This window comes from Cajanus cajan, chromosome 7 (assembly GCF_000230855.2).
Source record: "Cajanus cajan strain Asha chromosome 7, NIPB_CcT2T_4, whole genome shotgun sequence".
Lineage (NCBI taxonomy): Eukaryota > Viridiplantae > Streptophyta > Magnoliopsida > Fabales > Fabaceae > Cajanus > Cajanus cajan.
In genome coordinates, this window is record NC_138523.1 from 50020059 (window position 1) to 50043990 (window position 23932).

The window sequence follows — 23932 nt, forward strand, 5'->3', positions numbered from 1 at the left end:
GAATTTTAAGCAATTTTTACTTTTAGACCATAACAATTTTCAGTATTAATTTCAAAAATTTTCTTCCATAAAAAATTTGAACACCGAAGACCAAAAATTTAAGGACTAGAAATAAAATTCAGCAAACTTGAGGAAATAAAATTAGTTAAAAAAACATTTAATCTATTTAAAAAAGACAAATAAAACTAAAAATTAATATTTTACTTTATTTAATATTTTTTTATAGTTGATTTAAATTTTTCTTTCTATTTCTTTTTCCAAGTGATTCAGTTTATCAAAACATGTTCATAATATCAAACATCTACAAGTCTACAAGTTTTTCCGTGCACAGTGCAAAAAACTCAAACCGCCCTTCTGTAAGTTGTACATTAACAATGTTCACATATCAAATGAAATATCATGAACACTAGACACACGATTATAATAACTCAGCAGGCGCGTTCTACTGAAATTAGGCTTGGCCCAGTTTGGTAAGTGAGAAGTGTTCGACAATTTAGCATAATACAACCTTTCTAATTATCTTCTAAAATCAGTGGAAAGTGTGTTCAAATCCAAGGACATTGAACATGATGTCCTATAATCATTTGCATAATTAAATTGAAAAACCAGTGTCAAAATTTCCTGAAACAAGCTAATGGGACAACACCAAGCAAAGCTCAGCAGCACTAAGAAATGATTTGTAAAATTGCATTAAATTGACGCATCTACATAATTCCTGTTACAAAAATACAGCAGCTCCACTACAAATATACAAAGGCCACGAGGTGAAATAATTGCAAGGGTAGTAACGAGACCGCAAGTAATCCTCTGATGCTCTGCAACAAGTTTCGTAGTTTGAAGGAGACAATAGCTGGATTGATTTTTACACATATTCATTCATCTATACCCACCCGTATTGAAAAAACATATGATGCGCTGTATGCCACAGCATCAATGGGAAAATGTCTTGGAAATCTGACAATTATAAGGAATTTTCTCGTTACCGTTACAGAGGTTCAAGGGATCCACTTTTCAATCTTTCCATTCGTGCTTGGAGACCAGACAAAGCTTTCTCATCCATAGGAAGCACTCCACCACCATGCAAGGTATTCTCAGTACCAACATGCTCTGATGCATGAGGAATCTGACTAGGAGGAACAACTCCATGATTCAAGTTGTCATTAGCACCTGTTAAGTGCCTACCACCAGAATCTGTACTCCCAGCAGCAGCTGCTAATTGCATGCTCTTCATCCTCTCCCTGATTGCATCCAATGTCCCACTGGTTACTGCAGTTTAAATGTAAATCTCAATGTCAACATTCTTTCTTATAAACTTAAAATTAGGTTCAAAACAACATGAATACATTACCATACCTCCTGTCATAAATCTATCATTTCTTTGGTCACCTAATGTATAGTCAGAATTTAATGCTCTAGAATTAATGGCATTCACAGCCCTATTCTCCTCATGGTATGATGGGGGTAAATTAAAATTTGTCGGGTCTGGTTTCACATTTAATTTAGCATCACTCAATGGGTTTGCATTTACAGGTGAGAGAGGTGCAAAATCAGGGGAAGATATATTTAAAGATGCTGGTGGAGGAGTAGGCATTGGTAAACTTGAAGGAGTTCTTCCAGCAGCAGCATTCTTCTCCATCTGCCAAAATCAATTAACAATGGTCAAATACTCAATTCTATTACTCCAAATCGTTAGTAAAAATACAAAATGCGCGTTCAATTAAGAAATGTGGTAATACAAGTAAATTAACTCAACCTGAGCAAGACCATCTCTAATATAGGTGCGAAATGCCTCACTGGCATTTTGAAGCTGAGCAAAAATGTCGACCTAAGATAAAGCACAAGAACCTTAATCAAATTAGCAAAAAGGACATAGGCTGAACGTTTATTAACCATAAAAGCTAACATAAAACATGAAAAATAATTGGAATGTGTTTGTGATTGGAACGGCAGAAGTAAAGCAAGGAGAGAAAAACTCGAAATATAGGAAAAGTGGAAGGAAGGAAAAATTTGCATTTTCGTTTTAGTCAACTTGTCTCCAACAAAACAAAAAAAAAATACATTAGTATTTGTGTTTTCTTTCCTCCAAATCTAACAAATTATTAATTCTTACCTTTGGGTACAATTGGGTAATCCGATATAGTTCATACAGGCCAATTGTGCAAGTTTGCTTCTCCCCAATCTTCTTAAATATAGCAGCCAACTCTTGCTGCAATTTAATTTTGAATTTGCAGTAAAATAAGATATTAGGACATAATAAAACAAGTAAAAGCAGGAAATAAATAAGAAGCATTGACATGTAAATCCATTGTTGTTAAGATGGAATTAATCAGTAGGATAATAAGATCCTATGAGTTGAGCTACATCTTCTGCACTGAATTAATCACAAGCATTGGAGTGGAATTAATGGGATTGTTGTTAATCAGAAGCATTGGAGTGGAATTAATGGAACCGTCAACAACCAGCAAGGCAAGCAGGCCCAGATTTCCAGTCAGATCCCATTTGACCCGGTTCTTATAAACCCCAAATTTTCTTCTTCAAAAATAACTGTATCTCCTGTTTCTCAATACATCAGCAACCCTAAATTCTCTCTGCTGCTGTCAGCTGCAAGCTGCAACAGCCCCACCTCCATCCTGCCCCACCTAGGGATGGCAAATATACCCGTACCCGTGGGTAATACCCGAACTCGTCCCGACTTTGACGGGGAATACCCGGTTTGACCGGGTACGGGTACGGGTACGGGTAAAACCCGATATATTGAATCGGGTACGGGTACGGGTATGTACTTACCCGCCCCGTACCCGTACCCGTCCCCGTTCTCATTTTTAATTTAATATTCACTTTTAATTTAATTATATTAAAAAATTTTAATATTTTTTTTATGTATGATTATTTATTATAATGTGAGATAAAAAATAACCTAATTATAATTATAATATAAAAAAAAAAAAAATTTAAAAATATTATTTTTAAAAAGAAAATAAAAAATAAAAAAAATTGACGGGTACGGGTACGGGTACGGGTATACCCGATACCCGACGGGGATGGGGATGGGGATGAAAATCCATACCCGACGGGTATGGGGACGGGGATGGGGATGAGTTTTACTTGCGGGGACGGGGACGGGTATCATGAAACCCGTACCCGCCCCGCCCCGTTGCCATCCCTAGCCCCACCGTCACCTCTCTTTTGGTTCTACGAAGTACAAATTGCAAACAACTGGCTCTACTTGCAAACAACCGTCTCATATGTTTTGTAAATGTATTATGAACTTGGGTAGAGTTGTGTGCTTTGTTCTAATATTGTCTTTGTATCTCATGACTTTTTATGATATGATTTTTCAAAAGTTTGTTTAATATTGTGACTGAGAGATTATTGTCTTTATCATTGTTGCTGTTTTTATGCAGAAGCATATATAGCTATAATTTTGCATTTTACATTGAAGTTACGATCCAAGTTACAAGATTTCATCCCCTCATGATCCTTAGGTAGTCTAACAACATTAAATATATCTGCAACATCAAAAATACTGAGAAATAAAGCATAATGATACCTTTAACTGAGCATCCGCAGAATGGGTGCCCGAGGCTGAATTATTGGTAGCAGAATCGCCCCAATGGTTTTGTCCCCCAGGTCCAGAAGCGGTCAACATTCTTGCGGCAGCCAAAGTCTAAAACTCAAAATAATAAATAGTTATATAGTATAAATAAGTTTACCCCCATAAAATAAATTAATTTGTTTAAATGTATACCTCTAGATTAAGTTCAATGTAAGCAAGGATGATGGGTTGAGGTTTTGCATCAATAGGAACCATTGAAAGATGACCCTTTATCGCTGCACCCCGAAGCTTGACAAGCTCATGCAAGACAGTTTTTACCATGCGTAAAGGTTTGTCATCAGCACCAGCTCTATACAAATGAAACATTAGAAAATAAAAGTGATTCTAGTTTTATTTTATAATAAAAATAATGTAGCAACTCTATCTAAGTCTAACATAATTATATACCTTCTCCTAATTTCCTCCATTCCCAAGTCTTGCAAGTATAAATGAATGCTTTGAAGTATGCGATCAAGGTCAACATCATAGATAGTGCTCTGAAGAACCTGCAGCACAAAAAAAACACATCAATAATGAACAACAAAATTTTGATGAATAAACCTATCAAGATAGAATTTGGCAATTTCAACTCTGCTTCTTGACAATAAAAAAATAAATTTACTCTTCAATAACTCTTCAAGCCAAATTATACAAATCAACAGTACATGCTTAAATATCAATATAACCAAAACCATATATACAAGTCTAACCTGTTAGTAAATAGGTTAACAATGGCTTTGTTAATAATTGAATATCAAATAGATATCAATTACATTCTAACCTGTTGAATAATCATCCACTAACTAAAATTCATAATTCATCCAATCCATTAAATATTATTGCAATTAATGGATGAATAATGATGGGATGAATGATATAAAACAATATCAATTTATCACTACTTATAATTTAGATTGGAGTCTAACTCAACCCGAAAAGCTAACTTAAAAGGTGTGTGTTGTCCCCTTCTTATATACCCTAATTTACACATCCGCACACCAAGGACGACATCTTCAATGTTAAGTAAGCAGGATTGAATATCTTTGTGAGGTCTAATAACAGTTTGATAATAGGTGACTCGATAAGTCCAACAAAATTGTTAAGATAGACTTCGATATCATTTTTGATTTTGTATCTAACTCATCTATACAAAATCAGCTTGTAAAGTGGGGAATGCCTACACTTTATAAGCTCTTGTCTGACACTATCTCCAGTAAAAGTGGGATCGGAGAGCAATGTTTTGCATTGATTGTAAACTGATCAATCATCCCCCTTCAGTGAGTAGAAATCACAGAGAACAACCAAAAGAAACACATACATCAGTACAACTAAATAGTCAGTTTACAATCAAGCACAAATTACCTCTGATCCAGCAAACTCTTTGGCTTATAGGATATACTACAATATTACTTCAAGTACAATAATGTTTACAAGACAAATTATTTTTTCATGTTTATGCTAATATCCTTTCAGAATTTACTGATGGCTGCACAAGTTACCTTTGTAAGCTTGATAAGGCACTTCACAACCAGATCAGAGAACTTTTGATTTCTGGAAGCAAGTGACTCATTTGTTGCTGGTGAAGGCCACCGAGATGGATCTAATGGCCGTAAAAGATTGATCAAGACAACAAAGGATGAAGTCCGATCTGCATTATCCTGTATTGGCAATCAGTAGTTACTAAATAACTTGCACTGTAATGTTTTTTGGCATATGAACCTACATCAGCAGGGTGCCGAGAGTTTCAGTTGAACAGGAAAAAAAGGGGTCCTAACCAGAATCTTAAGCATCAATACATTCAAAGCTTTCAACAACTGGCTTCCATCATCCATATGGGGAACCCTATCATCCAAGAGCCACAGAAGAAGCTCAGTAATGAGACTGTCAAGAGTGCTCTCCTTTACAGCATGTGCTAATCTTTTATTCTGAAAAGTCTGTAAAGACCCAAAAAATTAACAATTACAAATAATTATTAGAAGAAATCAGATAAGATGCCCCCCAAAACAGAAAAAATAAAAAAAATTACCTGCATGAGAGTGTTCAACACATATTTACAAGATCGTGATGAAGCTCCAGTCAAACTGAAGTCAAAAGTTCTTGCAACCTATTAAAAATAATGGGTGAAAAATTAACACTTGGAGATCTTTCTCTTAAATCAGGGAAGCAATTTAGAAAACTATCTTACCTTATTTGCAAGGCATGAAACTAGCCTATCTGCATCTTTCACAAGTTCATCCATAGCACTACCCTCTGGATCACTAGTGGCCTGAGCTAACTCATGACAAACAACTTTCATTCCATCAACAGACTACAACAAAAAAAAAAATTGAAAATTAGAGTTCAACATCCATATTCAAGAACCGAAAAGAGGGGGGAATTATCATGAAAATTGTCTACTTATAACTTGATGACTGATGCAAGACTGTTAAAAAAATACCAGCCATACTATTCACCTGCTCAGGAGAACCAAAAGAAATAATGTCCAGTGCTTCATTCCAATCTGTGGGGGCATTACCAACAGTCATAGGACGAGGCATCAACTGTCTCTCAATGTTACTATCAGGTTGAACATAATTTTTCCTAACATCAACAAATATAATAAGGAATAATTAAAGAACAGGAGCTCTACGTAATTTATGGGGATAAATGTCCCTTTAATCAGGAAAAATGAATGAATTTCGATAAAACTTTTACCATACCTCAATATTGGACCAGCAAGACTCCTAGCCATTTCTCCACTTTGCTCAGCAACATCAGACCTGATAATAGAAGCAACATAATAACACAATCAATGTAAAACATCAATATTTAACTTATGTTTGATAATCTAAAAAAGAGTAAAATAAAATAATCCTTCATTTAAGTGCTTTTGATATTGTTCCCCGCTTAAAATTAGAGTTTCATCTCAATAACTTCAATTTTGATTAGGATATAGTACTAAAGCTACTTAAGATTGCAGCTAAGTTTTATCTAAGGATTTTTAGGGTTCAACTTTCAGCCTTAATGGGTCTCAATATATGGCAACCAAAACAAGAGAAATTGTCGACAACAGAAAAGGGAATGAACAAAAAAATATTTCAACTTAGGTGCAATTACTCATGTGATAGAGTCATCAAGTGATTACAAATTAAAGATCACTAACCACAAATAGAACAATGTAATTTATATGGTTAATTCTCCAAATTCACACATCTATACATATACCAAGTAAATAGCTTTTATTGTAGGCCTTTCAGGCTTCAATCCAAATTGACTTTCCACAACAATTTTGTTCAAATCAAGGCTTCAATCCAAATTGACTTTCCACAACAATGTTAATCAAAAAAATATTTTACCCATGGATGGGAGGGGGATAAACACTCATAACTTGGGGATCTACATTGAATCATAAGATCCTATATTCCTAGCTAAAATGCAAAATTATATTTAAATTTTAAAAATAATAACCACTAAATTTCAACATTAAACAAAGCTTAAATATAAAACTGTTAACAAAATATATTATGATTAACAGATTAATTATATATTATTATGATTATTACTAATTAGGCCCCTTTAAAAGCGAATAATTATATATACCCCTTGCAACATTTACAATATAAATTTGCTCATTTCAATGTTATCAATTAAACAATTAATCCAAATCCTTAAACCTCAACTGCCATATTCATATTTCATAATGCAGCTTCCCACAAAATTATTTATGCTACATCAAATAGGATTTCCATCCTTACTACGAAGATAAAAATGTAATTATATTAACAGTAAACAAATGTCAAAAAAAGGAATTCAATCCTTTTTATGTTTTCATTTTATATATGATGATCAAGATCAAGAGAAAATAGAACAAATTAGAAAGAAACATATAATGCATTAACTGCACATCATCAAATACAGAATACATTAGAAAGAAAAGACACACCCATTTTCCCTGACTGAGCGCCTTAAAATAGCCCTTGCTTCACCAGGTTTTCCTTCCTTCTTCTTTTCCATCTCCCGGACCTAGTAAATTACACCACCAACATCAAGAATTCAGAATATCAAAAGAAGAAATAAATGAGTAAACTATGTGCTGACCTTCCACTTAAATCTATCATCTAACATGCTCTTTTGAGCATCTGTCAGCTTCCCGACAAATCTCCATATGTCCTCACCTGCATAACAAGATTATAAAAGGAAAATAACCGAGCAGGGCTTAGAGGTATGAAAAAAGAAACCAAACTAAACCAATTAGCATCTAAATTCCTCAAGTGAAAAAGTGAATCACTTCAGTCATAAAGTATCTTTGACACTTGCAATTATAACACAAGCAAAAACACAATCCAATTCTACAAAAAAATATGATATACTTTCTTTGAACAAGTTTCCTTTCCAAACAAAGACAAATAATATGGATACATCACTAGGCACAAGTATTTTTCAAGCACATTGAAAAATAGAAAGGAGGTCTGCAAAGTATGGCATACCTAGAATCTTATAACCAGTAGCTAGTGTATTTAATGCAGCTTTCCTAGTTTCACCATCCCGTTCTGCTGTTAAACTTGCAACAATTTGCAATGATTTAAGCTGCCCAGTAATCTGTCAACATAATTTCAGGAGTAATTATTCAAAGGAACATACTAAAAAGGGGGGAAAAACATTAGTAAAAATACCTCTGCACCATGATGATCAATGATAAATCCAACAAGATCAGCACATTCAATTCGAGTTCGGTTATTCTTTGAGCGCAAACCCTCTAATATATAAGGGAAACATTTAGACGCAGAATATATGGCAACAAATTGTTTGGTCAGCTCCCGCATTTTTTCTCGTACTTTCTCAATGTTATGCCCTAACTGCAATAATAAAATAAGAGATGAATTATCTCCCCTGTAGCACTCGAGTACATATATACCTCTGTTAAAAGCAAAAATTTGCAAAAATTTAAAACATTGGAAAGATTCACTATAAAAATGACATTCTCAGATGCCACAAATAATATAGCTGTCAATATAAACCTTCTCTACTAGGCACGGAAGAAACACAGCCACTTCAGATTCTGTCAAGGAGTACCCCTCATCCTTCAAAGTGTCAAGAAGCTCAGGAAGAAATTCCAGCACCTGAGCATATCAATTGAATAAAATTAAGATCAACACCATACATCAAGGATGGAAAGGAAACGAATAGAACTGAAATTACAACAAAAACAAGAAGAAAAATAAATTGAACCTTCAATAGACATGTTGTGTTCGATTTGCAGAACTGCAACACAAACCACCTCAGAAGAATGTCCAAAACTTCTATAACTTCCTTAGCAATGGATGGAAGTGCCTGGAATATGCAATAGCAGAATGAATAAGTTCTAGTACTTTTTAACAAGTCAAAAGCATGCAAGTTATTAAGAATGTTAAAAGAACAACACCTTCTGCAGCATTTCAAGTCCATCAACTTGCTTCTTAAAATCTGCACTTAAGAGTCTCCGATGTAAATCCTCTCTGAAGTACTTCATCATATCATTCTGAAAATTATAGGCACATTTATTATAATTCAATAATTATAGAAAGCTTGAGTTATGCAAGATTATTCTCCAATAAACAGTTCCACCTCAAGATCTTGAATCTGCTCAATACGTGGGTCCTCAAACTTAAACCTTCGAACCACCATTCTCTCTCTATCTTCCTGCATGTAAGAAAATCTAGATGATGGTCCAACCACACTTATTTTTAAGATTTTAAGCAATGTCTGGTATACCCAACTTCAGAAAACAATACCTTATTAGAATCCTTGATATTTAACAAGGCTTGAGACTGGACCGCTATATCATGAACAGATATTAATTCAGACTTGACACCCTTTGTTGCCACGGCTCTCTTTTGAGATGATGAAACAAATAGTTAGAAATCCAAACTAATATAAAAGTAACTAACTAAAAAGTTAATCAACATACCGAAGATACAGCTCTATTTCCATGTTTTGAAACACCATTGGCAGTTGATTTCCCAACCTTTGATTTTGATGTTGCATTCACTGAAACTGTTCTAGCTGACTCAAAGGACTCTGAGACAAACATTGTGGAGGAAAAGATAAGCACAAATTTACAAAGATTCACAGAGAAGAATGAGCCAAAGAGAATGTACCTTGAAAAGCTCCATATGGTTTCAACTTCTCAAGAAGTAGTGTCAGTGCTGGTCCATTAATGTCTTTAACTATCTTTTCAATCTAAACAAATAAACAATTCCAAGAATCTTGGCATCACGTGAATTTTAATGAAACAAGGGAAGAAACCAGTATTTTCTCATACACATACCATGTCATGTCCACTAACTCTAAGTATCTCATTAATGCAAGCCTCTGCTGCCTTGCGAACATCAGAGGATTTATCCTAAGAAGAAGCCATCATACATTTTGTTCCAAGAATAGTATGCATTAGAAATAATTTGATAAACAGTATAAACCACGAAAAATCAGAAAGCTGGGTAACCAGATCTTACTGTCATTGCAGAAGAGGCAGGCTTCAGCAGTTGTGCAGCTTCAGCAAAACTACTTAGCCCAGAAAGTTGCCTAGATAACCAATCAAAAAGATCTTTACGCCCTTCAGCACCAAGTTTAGAATCCACCAAAGCAATTGCAATATATGGAACCTACAGTAAAACCATACTCAGAACACTGACCCATACACAGACAAAAGATTAACATAAAAGATCAGGACAGACCATTTTATCAAGATGAACAGCAGCCAGCCAAGCATCTAAAGCATTCAGGGCACATTCTCTCATGTGCTTCTTGTTGTCACCAAGACATTTTAATATATCAGACAGAATACCCTGCAACAAACCATTTCAAGAAAGTTCAAATAGCAAATGGCAAAACAACAGTACAAACAGGAAAAAAAAATATGAAAACAGGATGAATCCTCTTACCTTGCTTGACTTCTCTACAGCTTGTCCCATTGCAGATGCAACATTGCCAATTGTTGTCAAGGTAGCCATGACAATATTTTTGTTACTATCAGCAAGCCGTCCCCTCAGAGCCCCAAACAACTCACCTGGTAATAGAATAGTTAGGAACAGATAAAAGACTGACAAATTTTATAATAAACAAAGTAATCAACTAGAATAAATACTAAAAAAGTTATAGCATGCATCTATATCCTAACAGGGAGGAAACTGATGAGAAGGGAAAGTAGAGAGAGAGCATAAGGTTAAAAAATTAATAAAGAAAAAATGTTCATGAAATACCAGTTCCAGTTGCTTGAATGCGCTTATTAGCCTCTTCCAATATTTTGTTCACGGCATCAACAGACTCCATACGGACCTATTGTAAGTAAAAATGCACAGCAAAATTAGATGCAACCTTGTGAACAAAATTAAAAGCGAATTACTAGATCTTATCGACCAAACCTTCCAATCAGGGCTTTCCAAGCTCTTCAGGAGAGTTGGAGTGATCTTTCCACTGATGTCTTCACGAGGCAAGCTATCCAGTCCACCAGCAACAGCAGATGAAGATGAGTCCGATGCCCTGACAGTTCTCTTGGTAACTGCAGATGCTCCCTTAAGCAGGGAAAAACAAAATACAATAAATGACAGCATTAGGAAATCATGATACAACATACATAGAACTAACATTACGAAACATAAAATACCTCAAATGGATTCTTCTCATACTCAGTATCAAGGGTACTAAGCAATGCAGGCTTTACATCAGTAAGAAACCCTTTAATGTCTGCAAGAAGACAAACATAAGAGCCTTGAACAATGAAATAGAGAGCAGCGAAAATTTGAAAGTTTACACAATCACCTGGACCAACAAATCTATGCAGAACACCCAAGAACTTAATTGACGCATTTCTAGTAGCAGCAGCACTTGACTGCAGCCCAATTTCTTTAAGAAAATCAATTAAATCCTGCAAAATAGGATTTGCATTAAAGTATAAAAACTTGAACCAGAAAATTCTAAAATAAAAAATACAAAAATAAAATATCAAAAAAGCATGTAAATTCAGATAATGCACCTTAAGCTTTATATGTGAGACACCAAAATCATCAACAGCAGAGACCATCCACAAAATTCCCTCACTTAGAACCTTGGGATTCTTATGCTCCTTCATGATCTTGTAAAGCTGCAGTAACAATCAGTGTTTATCAAACATTATTTGTTAATTATAAAGATAAACAAACAACATCATATACAGCCAAAAAGGTACAGCCTTCATTTCATACGAATCCCAACATAGGCCCAGACTTAAATAACAGCAATCAATTACAAAATGTAAACACTTACACCAAGCCTGTTTTAGAAATTTCATTCAGCCAGGCCCAATTACCTTTTTGGCTATATTACAGTGACAACAAAAACTATTTACCACTATCTTATGTTTAACTCAGACACTTTTTTGTCAATTTCATAAAAAGAAAAAAGAATACTATTAAAAATTATGAAATTCTAAGATAAAATATGCAATTTTACCTGATTGTCTAAATAGGAAAAAACTTGTTAAAAGAAAAAAGTATTAGCTATGACATGTTTGTCATGTCAGCCATCTTTTTTACAAAGCTACACTGATTTGACGCAAGTTCACCTCATAATTTTCAGATAAATTTCAACAGATAATCAAAACCCTAAACCCTTTATAAATGCTCGTATAGTTAACACCACTATAGTGATGCATATTTAAAACAGTAACAAAAAATGTTTCTAAATGATCATAATTTTACTATATGACTTCCAACAAAAAAAAAGCATATCCTATCCTGGACATAAATTTTTAGGATTCATTAGCAAGGAACACGCTTATGACCAACGGTTAGAATATATAAAGGGCAACAACAAGCTTACTCTTTCAAAAATGAATCCTGGGCCAACTGCTTCAGACAAAGTACTCAGGCATTTCATAGCATGTGCACGTGTCTTAATATCTGCTACACGTTCACTTAGTCCTACCAAAATGAAAACAGGATAGTAAATCACACTCTTCATTCATAACGTAAACATATCACAACGACTTCATTTTACAACAAGGCTTATTATTGGCAATAGATGAATTACCCACCTAAAAGGCAAAGTACAACACATTTCTTTGGAAATTTAGTTGCAGTCGAAGCTATATAAGTGATAACTTCAATAACCTGCTGCTGAACCTGCATAAGGAAATTACAAGCATTAGGGCCCAATTATACCTACATTTGACTACAAGTCGATAAAATAAATCATTTTTAAATTCCAAAAGAAAATATTTTGAACCTGAACATTTTTCTCGCTCCACCCAGGTAAAGTGCAGAGTAAACGAATCAAAATTTCTACTGATTGGTCAAGCTTGTCCTGTAAGCCTTCTACTTGCTGTTTCAGTGAAGTAATGGCTGCAAAAATCTAACTTCAGCAACCTTTATCAAAAAGCATGTCCACAAGACATCACATGAAAATCAGAAGGGAGACAGACTCTCGCTATCTGAAATCCCATCATTTGACCACTGGGTATTACAACTTAGGTATCAAAAGATAAAATATTAAATCCCCCACCAGGCTTGGAAATGCAACAGCATTCTCTAGTAAGCCTAAAAGACTTTTGCTAAAAATACTTGATACTCGCAAAAATATGGAACATTAGCTAAAAATACTTGTTAGCTGTTTAGTTCAATGTTCTGAGAATAAAATTCATGTTACAAGATAAACCAAGTCCAAATCATCAAAAGACCTGAGAAGTGAGAAGTATCCATTAAGACGCACCAAGCAACGCAAAAGAAAAACATCTACCAATAAAATAGAATTGGGTGTATAGTGATTATTTAGAGGTTAAATCCCCCCCCAGGCTACCTATCCACCTCATTTACCTACATGCTTCCTCCCCCAATGCTTTTTTAAAAAAATGGTTATGACAGGTAGAAAAGATTACCAACCTTCTAGACGCTCCTTCCACACAGTACTTTTTAATAGAGTGATGGTATCTGACTGTATTAAAGAACCTATTCGGCTTTCAATCTCTTCAAGACCCATCTCAGTAGGCTGCAAATGTGTGATGTCATATAAACAAAGATTGTATAAATATCATTAGTTTATCACAAAAACTGTGATGGCAGATTCAAATCACAGAGACAGAAGACAAATACATATCAATTTACCTCAACATCCTCAGGTGGTTCAATTGATTTTGAAGCCTTCACCTGTGCACCTCCATCTGCTTTTTTGTTTGTCCCGGACTTTACAGCCCCCCCTTTCTTAGTGGCAGCCTGGAATGTGCAAAATATTGAACATATCAACTCACATGCATAGAAAAAAAAACACAATATATTAATTACAAGCATAAAGATGCAATCTTACAACTGCCTGAACAGGTCTCTTTCCACTAAGCATGCTTGCTGCTGACCTTTTGACTAATGCACTTTCAGATGTCTGTATGCAAATCAAGTGACAAGTAAGTGTTAGTCTCCAATATATACTTTCAACTTCAAAATTAATCATTCATAAAATTTTATTTTCTCTATCTTTAACATGGTTCTCAAATTCCTGACCAAAACCTATTAGCTATTTACCATTCATACTCCCAGGAGATATTAAAGGCAAAGCTTGGAGTATTGAGGTGAAGGAATGATCAAATAAAGAAAGGGAGAACTTTCAAACAACATACAATCCAACAAAATAACCAATCAACTCTAGGTGCAACACATGCAAGAAATGAAAATAAAGTCAGATTTCTCAAACTTAATAATAGAACAGTAAACCCACCTCAGCAGAAGAAGATGCACTTGCACGTGTATTTTGCACAGAAACTGGAATATCATTATCAAGTGTCAGCATAAAACAATCAAATTTCACACATTAAAGATTAATCAAAAATAACAATTTAAAGAAACAATCAAATTAGCAAGGTGGAAAAATGCTCAAGCAAGATTTGGGAAAATTCAATCATCAATTTAACAGACAATTTGAATGTTGCCCAAAATATTTACAGAAATTAAATGCCTGGTCATAATTCATAAAGCAACGATCAACATGTATGTAGGAATTAATTATCTGATTATTATGACCAGAGTTTTAAAAGGTTGTATTCATATCAATGGAATTTTCCAAACAATAATTTTTATAAATTTATAATCAATGGTTAATTTGTTCCAGTTTTCAGTAGGTTGGTCCCAAAATAGAGAACAATGCATGTTTAAAGGCATAGGCATGTATACTGTTAAGCTTTTATTTAAAAGGCAGATAAGTAGTTAAAATTTTGAAAGGTAGGTGAACTTCAATCCAACTGCAGAAGATCAAACCCCCAAATTTGAGAAAGGAATCAGCCACGCAATGTGGTGCATTACATAATCAAATACGGGGTATACATAGTTAAAGATGGATGTGTATTTAAATTTGTTAAAATGATCATCATAGGCAGAAGTTTCACTGGATTCAAAGTGCAACTAAATAATAATGACGTGTCTGTATAATTCAAGATTTAAATTCCAACTCCATTGAAGAGGTTCAAAAACATTATTCATTTGCAAGCACTAAGGTAGGTTGTCACTTTGTGCTGCCGGGGCGGTTTATCTTTTGGTTTCTCCTTCGGGTGTACTAACTTAGTGGTTTCCAAGTGTTATGGGCTTTCAAAACTTAGACACCATAGCCACATGATGGGAAATCACTAAGGTTTGCCCCAATTGGTTAGGACCCCTCTTCATCCATGTAAGATACACTTCAGCTACATCAAAGCCTGCCCCATCTAGGGTTGGGGATCAGGGTGCAACTGTAGCAGTACTAGAGGAAGCCCCAGTCTGTCAGGCCTTAGGTTACAGGGGAAACTTTGTTCTCACTCACTCTCCCCTTCACATGTAATAATAATATTTGTTTCTATAAAAAACAATACAAACCTGCAGAAGAACCACCAGGCACAGCATCTTCAGAACCTGAAATCATTTCTGAAAGCTTCTTTCTTCTAACATCATCAAGTTTCTCCAGTGACCTCTCCAGAGGCCTCATGCCAACCGACTGTAACAAAATGAACAATGTGATGGTCAAAAGCTCAAACACCAAATGCACAATCTCAAGCACGCAAGGAAATGTAGTTGTAAGAAGTTTTACCTTAGCTATTGCAGCCAATGCTGAAAAGGCAGCATCTCTGACTTCAGGAGTACTGTCATTTAGGCACTGCAATATCGGAATTTAAAAAAAAAAAAAAGATAAATATGTACCAGTCAAACATCTACAATGTGTATTTCACAGAACCACAATTGAAATAAATTGTACCCAAGAATAAATATCAGCTCAAAACTTTAACACAATTCACGAGTAAAATAAATGCAATTGTGGTCATACAACTTATCACATCAAGTGCTGAGTGTTCCAACACCATATAAAGCCAGAGATTGAAAATCACTTGTAAATTCCACCAGATAAACAAAGCATGTATACTAAACAGCAATAACAAACTGACCTCCATACATATTGGCACATAATCCTTGTGAACCTTCGTAATAACACCCTTGTTACTTGTTTCAATACAAAATGCCACCCATGTCAAGGATAACGATCGGACAAGAGGGACTTTGTTTTTTGTGGCTGTCTTAACATCTGCAACAGAATAACCATTAAAAAATACACTCAAGAAAAAGCAAACATAAAACACTAAGGACAAGCAATCATGTTTTAAATTTAGGGTCAACATACATAAAAACAAACGATAACTTGAAGCACCAACTAAAATTGGGGAGTGACTCAATTAAAAAATCAAAATAAATCTACCACTAAATAACAACCAGAAATTATTGAAGGAGTTTTGAACCATGTCTTGCTCTGTGGTTAGAGGTGTAGAATATTTACTATAATTTTCAGTTTGGGAACTAATAAACCCCACCACGAAAAACACCAAACATGGCTAGGCCATGGACTATATAGAAAAAAGAATGCTGTAGATTCTAAGATTAGGTAAATCCAGTTATTAAATCATTTAACCTGTAGCTTTCAAATAGAAGTCTACGATAAATTTCAGTAAAAGATACAGGAGGGGAAACCTGCCTTCAACAATATCAATAAGGCTGATGCATCCAGCTTTGTGCATCGCTTGAAGAGTCTGTGTCAATGCCTCGGCCAAAGCAGGTTTTTTCTCCTTCAATTTTTCCTATTCATTGAAGAAACATATTAAGCAAACACTATTTGAAGAATGGTAAATTATTATATTATGCCACATAAATACAATTCACTATTTACTTTAACAAGAATTTCCATGAAAGCTAGAAACATAATTCTCCTGCTAACACCTCTAAAAGCATTCATGACAGAAGACAAACAGCTTTCTTCAAGACAAAATCAATCGCTTCTTAAAAAAATGACAAAATGGAAAATGTAAGGTGATGAGCAGTTCAAAAATTAGAAACACCATACTCCCTAAACCATTTATGTTGAAGTTGAAAAAACATTTTAAAACAGAGAATGACTTGATTGCATTTAAATGGAGGCAAGACATTAACTAATACTGGTACATATGTAAAAGATAACCAATGAAGGCATGTAAAGTTAATAGACCCTACAGTAAAATGCACTCCATTTTTAACCCCTTATACATGTGGCTGTAGAATAGTACTTACAAGTAAAACAGGCAATAAAAAACGAGAACTCGCAGAAAAGTGTGTTCTTAATCCACGAGCAAGATTGCCAATAGCCTGGACAGCTTCAACTGCAACAGCAATATTCACATCTGTAATAAGCTGCAAGCAAAAAACTAACAGTTAAACTTTAGTCAGCCTAAAATACTGTAAATACATCAGTAACTAGTAGCATGAAATGCATGAGCTCTGTAAAATTTGTTATAATAGCATAATATTACATTTATAATAAATAGTCTGGTGTTATAATTATTTTATATCAAAATTTATAATAATTTTTCTATTAGAATTATTTTATATTAAAATCTGCAATAACTATTTTGCCATTACATTAATTATACATTAACATTAATTAATCATTTGTATTCAAAAAACTATAACGATTTTTTTTACTACGTTTTGAATAGATTCATGATAAAAATAAAAAATAAAATAAAAAGATACTAAATAGTGAGTGAAAAATATAAACAATTATAGCATCAACCATATTTTTTTTTATAGTAGATAAAACTTAAATATCAAAGTTAAAAGTTAAAATTGAGAGGCTCATAAAAAAAAATAAAAAAAATGAGGCCCATAAAAAAAAAGTTCAAAACTGAGGGGTGAGACACGGTCCATTAAAACTAAACACAAAAGGTTAAAAATGCAATATGCTGTCATTTAGGATTAGGGTTGTTGCTGTCATTTGCCCACATTTAAGTGGAACCTTCATGTGGTCCACTTTGCCCGCTTCAACCACCATTTTCTGCAAGTTTGTTTGCAAAACACACCGCTCCAGGGGTGATGGCCCTTGAAGGAGTGTTAGGGTGTTGCAACTCCTTCTGAATTGCTTGTGCAAGAATCGTGCAATTCTTCTCGAAGTCACAATTCTTGCAATTTAGATCCAATTCATGCAATTCACGGTGTGATTCAAGCACCAAAACAATTCACTCAATGATTTGTATTGCCAGCAGCTTGAATCATATGTATCGTATCATGAATCGTATTATACTTAATACCATGATGTGCCACAACCTATTTTATGGATAAGCAACCTTTGTCCTTTACAAAATAGTCATTGTAATACAATACAAGCATATGCATCTTAGCACAAACAAGTTTTAAAAGACAGATCTTACATTTACATAAGCAAGACCTAACCCCCACAAATACAGGAAAAACCCCATAAAGAGCCACAAAAAGAAGTTGGAAGAAAGGGGGCACAAAATACTAGGGTGAGTAAATCTACACTAGCTAAATACAATGGTATTAAAGGAATATGTCCCGTAACAAGACTTAAATGTAAAAATACTAAGTTCCAATCCTTTTAAAGTTATATGTCTGTCAAAACTAACAAACCACACCCAGGGTATTTTGCCAATAATAAAAAACCTATGAATGTCACCTTATCATCAACACAAGATATATCCTAAGTTTCTAGGGAACAGACACAACATTTGAGTGAAAATATATAGTTCCAAATAATGTCAGCTTTTAAAAATAAAAGGCAAGGGAAAGTCATTTGTGCAAAACACAAAACATGTATGCTATACCTTCTTTAAGGTCCGACAAACTTCAGAAAAATCACCAGGAGAAATTCTCTTAGTTGATGCTAGCTTTGTTAGCTCGGCAACAGCCTCCTTCCGTTCAGACCATTTGGTAGCTTTCTAAAGATTAATAAAACAAAAAGTAAGAACAAACTGAGTCAGATTCAAATCCATATAACAGATGGTAAAGGTGCATTAGTTACTAAGTACAATCTGGGAGATGGGGCAGAAAACTGACCACTCCATCCCAAAATCCTGACTTCTCCAAAGGAGTCAATATATCAACAGGATCAACAAGTTCATATTCGTCGATTTCTTGAGGAGCTGATGACCAAAGTATTTTGACAACAAGAACAGGCATGTTAATAATACCATGGAAAGACATTTATGAAAAAAAGAAAAACATAACTCATACAAAATGGTACATACCATCATTCCCAGATTCTTCAGAAGGGCCAGGACCCACAACCTCTGACACAGCTTCCGGTTCAGGTTCCTTGTCTTGCTCAGATCTAAAACATGACAGATGTTCTATTAAGATGGTAACACCCATACACTGATTTACATATTGTGCTAGAAAAGATTCACACCAGTGGTGTAAGCATCAGCTGTGTTTGCTAAAAGTTAGACATAGTCCAGTGGTTAATGCCATCTTTTGTTGGTAAAACATTACGAAGCATGTTAAAATCTGGAACTACCACCTACAATTATGTCAAATATTTTCCCTCACAAAAACAATCATTTACAACAAAAATGCTTTGCAGGACTTGAAAATGCCACTCTGAATAGTTTGCTCATTGATATTAACTTGCCCAACATTCAATTATTCTATTTGAGGAATAATTTAGCATCTATGATATCTATATTTTATAGGTTGTATTATGACCTCTAAACTTGAGTCCCCATTATTCACTCTCCAACAAACAACTAAGCACTTGCTAAAAGAATATAATAATATATATACATATATATGTGTGTGTGTGTGTCTGCGTAGAAATTCAGCTCCTAGTTAGAAATTATTTCATGTTTCTGAACAAACAATGGAAATAGGAACTTGAGAAGACATTATAACACTTGAATGCTCAAATCTCTAACAAAGATTCCAAAAAAAATTAAATAAAAAACACAAATAGACAACTTTTACAAACAAGAGAATTTCAAACAACTAAACAATAGACGGGATCAAATTCAAAATAATTACAAAAAAAAGGATGAAGTAAAAAAGAACATGGAAGCACACATGTTGCATGTATATGATTGGTACATTGAGTATACAAAAGATCCGATCATTGTATTGAACAATCAATACGGGGAAATTCAAAACAAAAACATCAAAATCAGACATCCACCTTATTTTGCGGGTTGGCTTAGCTGCTCCTGTAACATTTACAAGCTCTGCTTCTAGCTCTTTTTTCTACAAAAAATGGGGAAAAATAGTACTTTATGATTTCCATATGGAGAACATATTAAATCAGAATAAGTATGAAAAACAGGCAACCAATTTAGCTTACCATTGTGTCTCTCATTTTCTCAAACAAAATTGATTTCACGCTATCTTTACCAATCCAACGGCAGAGTTCAAGAGTCAACCCTTTAGAGGATGCACGAACATTTTGATCTTGATGATCAAAGAGTTCAGGAAGCATCTTCAAAATTCTTTTTGGGGGAACAATTTTAGCTCCAAATTCACTAGCAGCATAAAAAATAATAATTTATTAAGATTCATAAGAAGAAGAAAAACAGCTATTATAGATGTTGCAACAAAGAGATTCCAAACCTTAAAGCTTGAAACATAACATCTATTGCAGGTACCACTGCTTTAGCAACTTTGTTTTTTATTGCTTTCTCCATTGCATCCTAAAATTACCAAAAGCCTTAGAAAATAACAGAAAAGGAAAAAATATGACTTGTAAACATCAAGTTATTGATGTGTAAACCCCAAAGAATTCATCATATTTAGAACCAAAAACAAAGAAAATAGAAAAATAAAGCTATTTGAAATCAACTGATTGTGGGATCAAGCATTGGAAATATAAAATGCTATAACATGTACACGGACCCAATAAATATATAGTTGCATTAAAGAGGGTTTTCCTACTATTAATTGGCACTTTTTTGCATGTACCAAGTTCCAACCCCTTAATCAAATATTTGTTTATAAAAATTAATAATTCAAAATTATGCTGCTAGATTCTCATTATTAGGAGGGGCATTAGAAACCTTGTGAATGATCATAATTTTGCATACTTACCAATAGCCTTGAGGAAGAAATTAAAAAAGGATTTAAAATAGAAACACTGTCTAACACTCATTCTTATTTCTTAGGACAGGGATTACTGGACAAGTACACCACGGAGGATTAAACCAGCCCTTGATGACTACAGCAGCAAATATGTGCTTTTCTAGGGTCTATAAAGTCACTCCCTAAACTAGCACGTGTATATCTTAAAAAAAATAATAAATAATACTACACACTAGTAAATGTCCAAAAATTATTTTTGGTACACATGGTAAAATACAGAATGCAAATTTTGCAAAAAAAAACAACCATCCGAGGTAAGCCATTCAATTTATCACAACTGAAGGAAAATCATCGAGAACATAATTTCTATATGAATACTATAAATAATGTTAGAACTGTCCTCTAACCCAACTAATTATAGGGTAATAGAGAGAGAGAGGGAGGGACAGAGAGAGAGAGAGACTATCATTGCCCATAGGCCTCAAAGAAATACAAAATTAGAAAGCATCATAAAGGCTAACGCAAAACAAAATCAGTCTCTACAACACCAAACAATAAGATGCAATACAAATACCTATAAATTAGTAACTTACGATATAACTAACAGCAAACAACCAAGACACAATTCGGCGTCACGTAACTGGAAAAAGACCAAAAGTTGGCATTGTAATTACAACTGATAGAAGTTTTATCATGCCCGCCCGCAACCATTGCAAACATAAATTTAAATTAACGAAACAAACAGTACAAAACCTCACTAATGAAACAATACACTTGAGCAAAGCCTATTCAGCTAGACACACAACACCAACCACACCGCGAAAGTAGGAAATCATTCAATAGCAAAGAAGCAGAATACAGGAAAGAATAGTACCAGAAACGCATCCACGGCCTCTAATTCAATCCACAGCAAAAACACTGCCTGAGCCTTCTCCACCGTCTTTGGCCTTCCCGTCAAACATTTGGCCACAACCGCATCACAAACCTCCTTCCCAAACCTACTCCAAAGTTCAAATTCAAACATGAGCGGTAACTTCTTCGAAACAAAAGCATGCAAACAAATTCCAAAGCTAACAAACAAAAACAATTAAATCCTCACCTCCCGGCGTCGGCATCCGCAGCTCGCAAGTAAGCAATCAACGCATCTAGCGCCTTCTCCTGCACCGGCGCATTCGAATCCGCCACCGTCTTCTTAAAAAAATGACCTACCGAATTCAAATTCGAAAAAACAAAAAACAACAGCACGCATCAAGATCCAAACGAAAATGCAGTATACCAAGCACGGACTCGGTGACGAACCTCAACCGGATCCACTTTCCGAAGATCGGGAAGCGAATCGGAGAGGCGAAAACCCTAGGGGAAGAGAAACACACTCACCGAATTCGCGGATGCGCGAGTCCTTGGGATCGGTGATGGAGTCGCAGAGCGAAGCCAAATCGATGTTGGCCTCGTTACGCACCTTCCAATTCTTGTGGAAGAGGCGATCCTCCCATGGCAGTTTCTTGGCCTCCTTGAGCAACTTCTCCTCCTCCGACATTGTTGGTCTCCTTTTGCAATCTACAATCTGAGGAACCCAACCCTATCGATCTCTGGTGAATTGTAGAGAGAGAGAAGAGAGAGAGTGTGCGTGTGTGTGTGTGTTCGGTGGTTTTTTCGGGTGTGCCGGCGAGAGGGAAGGGGGGGAAATGTAGAAGAAAACGGTGAATGAGCGTGCAAAAGGCTTTTTATCTTCGCTTCAAAAACACAACAGAGAGAAAGAGAGAGAGAGAGGTTTTTTGTTTTTGGATTTTTCTTTAATTTATTTATTTGGTTTTCGGCACTTGGGACGGAAATGGTATATTGGTATTTACGTTTTTGTTGCCCACGCTGCTTTCGGGAGCGTGGACACACGCCAATTTTGAATTGAGATCTCCCTCACAAGTCACCGGTCACATCGCACACACAGTACATAATTCAAGATTTCTCTTTCATTGGATTTCGCATTAATCTATTAGTGAAATAAAATATATATATACTGTTCAAATTAAATAAAAAAATATCTATTTGTTGAAATTAATAAAAATAAAGAAAATATTTATTATTTATTAAAAAATAATTTCTTCCTTAACTGGTTTTTTTACATATATTGTTATATTATTAAAAATATTTCATCTTTTAAGAAAGTAAAACAAATACCACATTTTATGTTAATATTGAGAAAGTTTCTTTCTCGTGTTTTTTAAAATAAATATTAATAATTAATAATGATATATTTTTTCCTTTTTTCTATTTTCTCTTTATTTTATATTAAAAAATCATTTTCAATTTTCTTCTCTAAAATAAACACTAAAAACTAATATTTAACATGTACATGATGTACAATAAATATTTATCATTTTTATATGAGTTTATTTTGTGTATATTTTTTATGAGTTAAATTTGAAATATTTAGAAATTTTAGAATGTGAATTTGAGATATTTTTATTGTGTATTTTGAATTATAATATAATTATTTTAAATATTTTTATAAAAAATATTTATTTTTATTGGTAATTAATTTACGTTAAAAATTGATTAATTATATTTTATGATCTCTTTTTTCAATCCTTTTTAATATACACAAAAATCAAATGTAAGATTTTAAATTTTGTCTAAAATTATTTTTATTTCATTATATTACATCATATACTAATTTCATTCATTTAATATACCTATCTTTGTTATCATTGAGATAAGAGATGTCGTTTCTAATTCATTTATTTATTTATTTATATATATATATATAATGGAAAGTTGAAAGGTTATTATATAATAATTCAAAATTTGTAATAGACTAACATAATGTAGATATAATTTATTTTAATATATTTGTATATTATAAATTGTATTGCACATTTTCTTATAAAATTATATATATATATATAGTAATTATCTTATAGTACAAAATATTTATTGTAAAAAATATTAATTAATTTTAATTGAAGATTATGAACACATTTATAAAAAAATATGTATTTTTTCTGTCCACATAATC

At 34.0% G+C, this 23932-nt stretch overlaps 1 protein-coding gene across 1 annotated transcript; it reads right to left on the reverse strand.

The window, feature by feature from the left end:
* Window positions 1-544: 544 nt before the first annotated feature.
* Window positions 545-22699, reverse strand: MOR1 (ARM repeat superfamily protein). Its single transcript, XM_020374050.3, has 54 exons — window positions 22297-22699; window positions 22019-22124; window positions 21794-21917; window positions 20455-20534; window positions 20189-20366; window positions 20027-20091; window positions 19107-19189; window positions 18916-19001; window positions 18684-18797; window positions 17134-17253; window positions 16565-16667; window positions 15984-16120; window positions 15632-15697; window positions 15421-15538; window positions 14294-14337; window positions 13889-13960; window positions 13690-13797; window positions 13468-13573; window positions 12815-12930; window positions 12624-12711; window positions 12410-12510; window positions 11586-11693; window positions 11372-11477; window positions 11217-11296; window positions 10975-11124; window positions 10813-10888; window positions 10495-10619; window positions 10288-10398; window positions 10066-10215; window positions 9882-9956; window positions 9712-9793; window positions 9522-9631; window positions 9346-9444; window positions 9179-9253; window positions 8997-9092; window positions 8804-8905; window positions 8593-8694; window positions 8248-8430; window positions 8062-8173; window positions 7673-7749; window positions 7518-7597; window positions 6295-6354; window positions 6049-6175; window positions 5781-5903; window positions 5622-5699; window positions 5371-5529; window positions 5095-5253; window positions 4004-4101; window positions 3749-3905; window positions 3551-3667; window positions 2111-2206; window positions 1754-1825; window positions 1354-1636; window positions 545-1266 (listed from the first exon to the last, which is right to left on the reverse strand). The coding sequence occupies exons 1-54, from the start codon at window positions 22454-22456 to the stop codon at window positions 986-988; spliced, it is 6084 nt and encodes a 2027-aa protein (XP_020229639.2). The 5' UTR covers window positions 22457-22699; the 3' UTR covers window positions 545-985.
* Between the last annotated feature and the right edge of the window lie 1233 nt (window positions 22700-23932).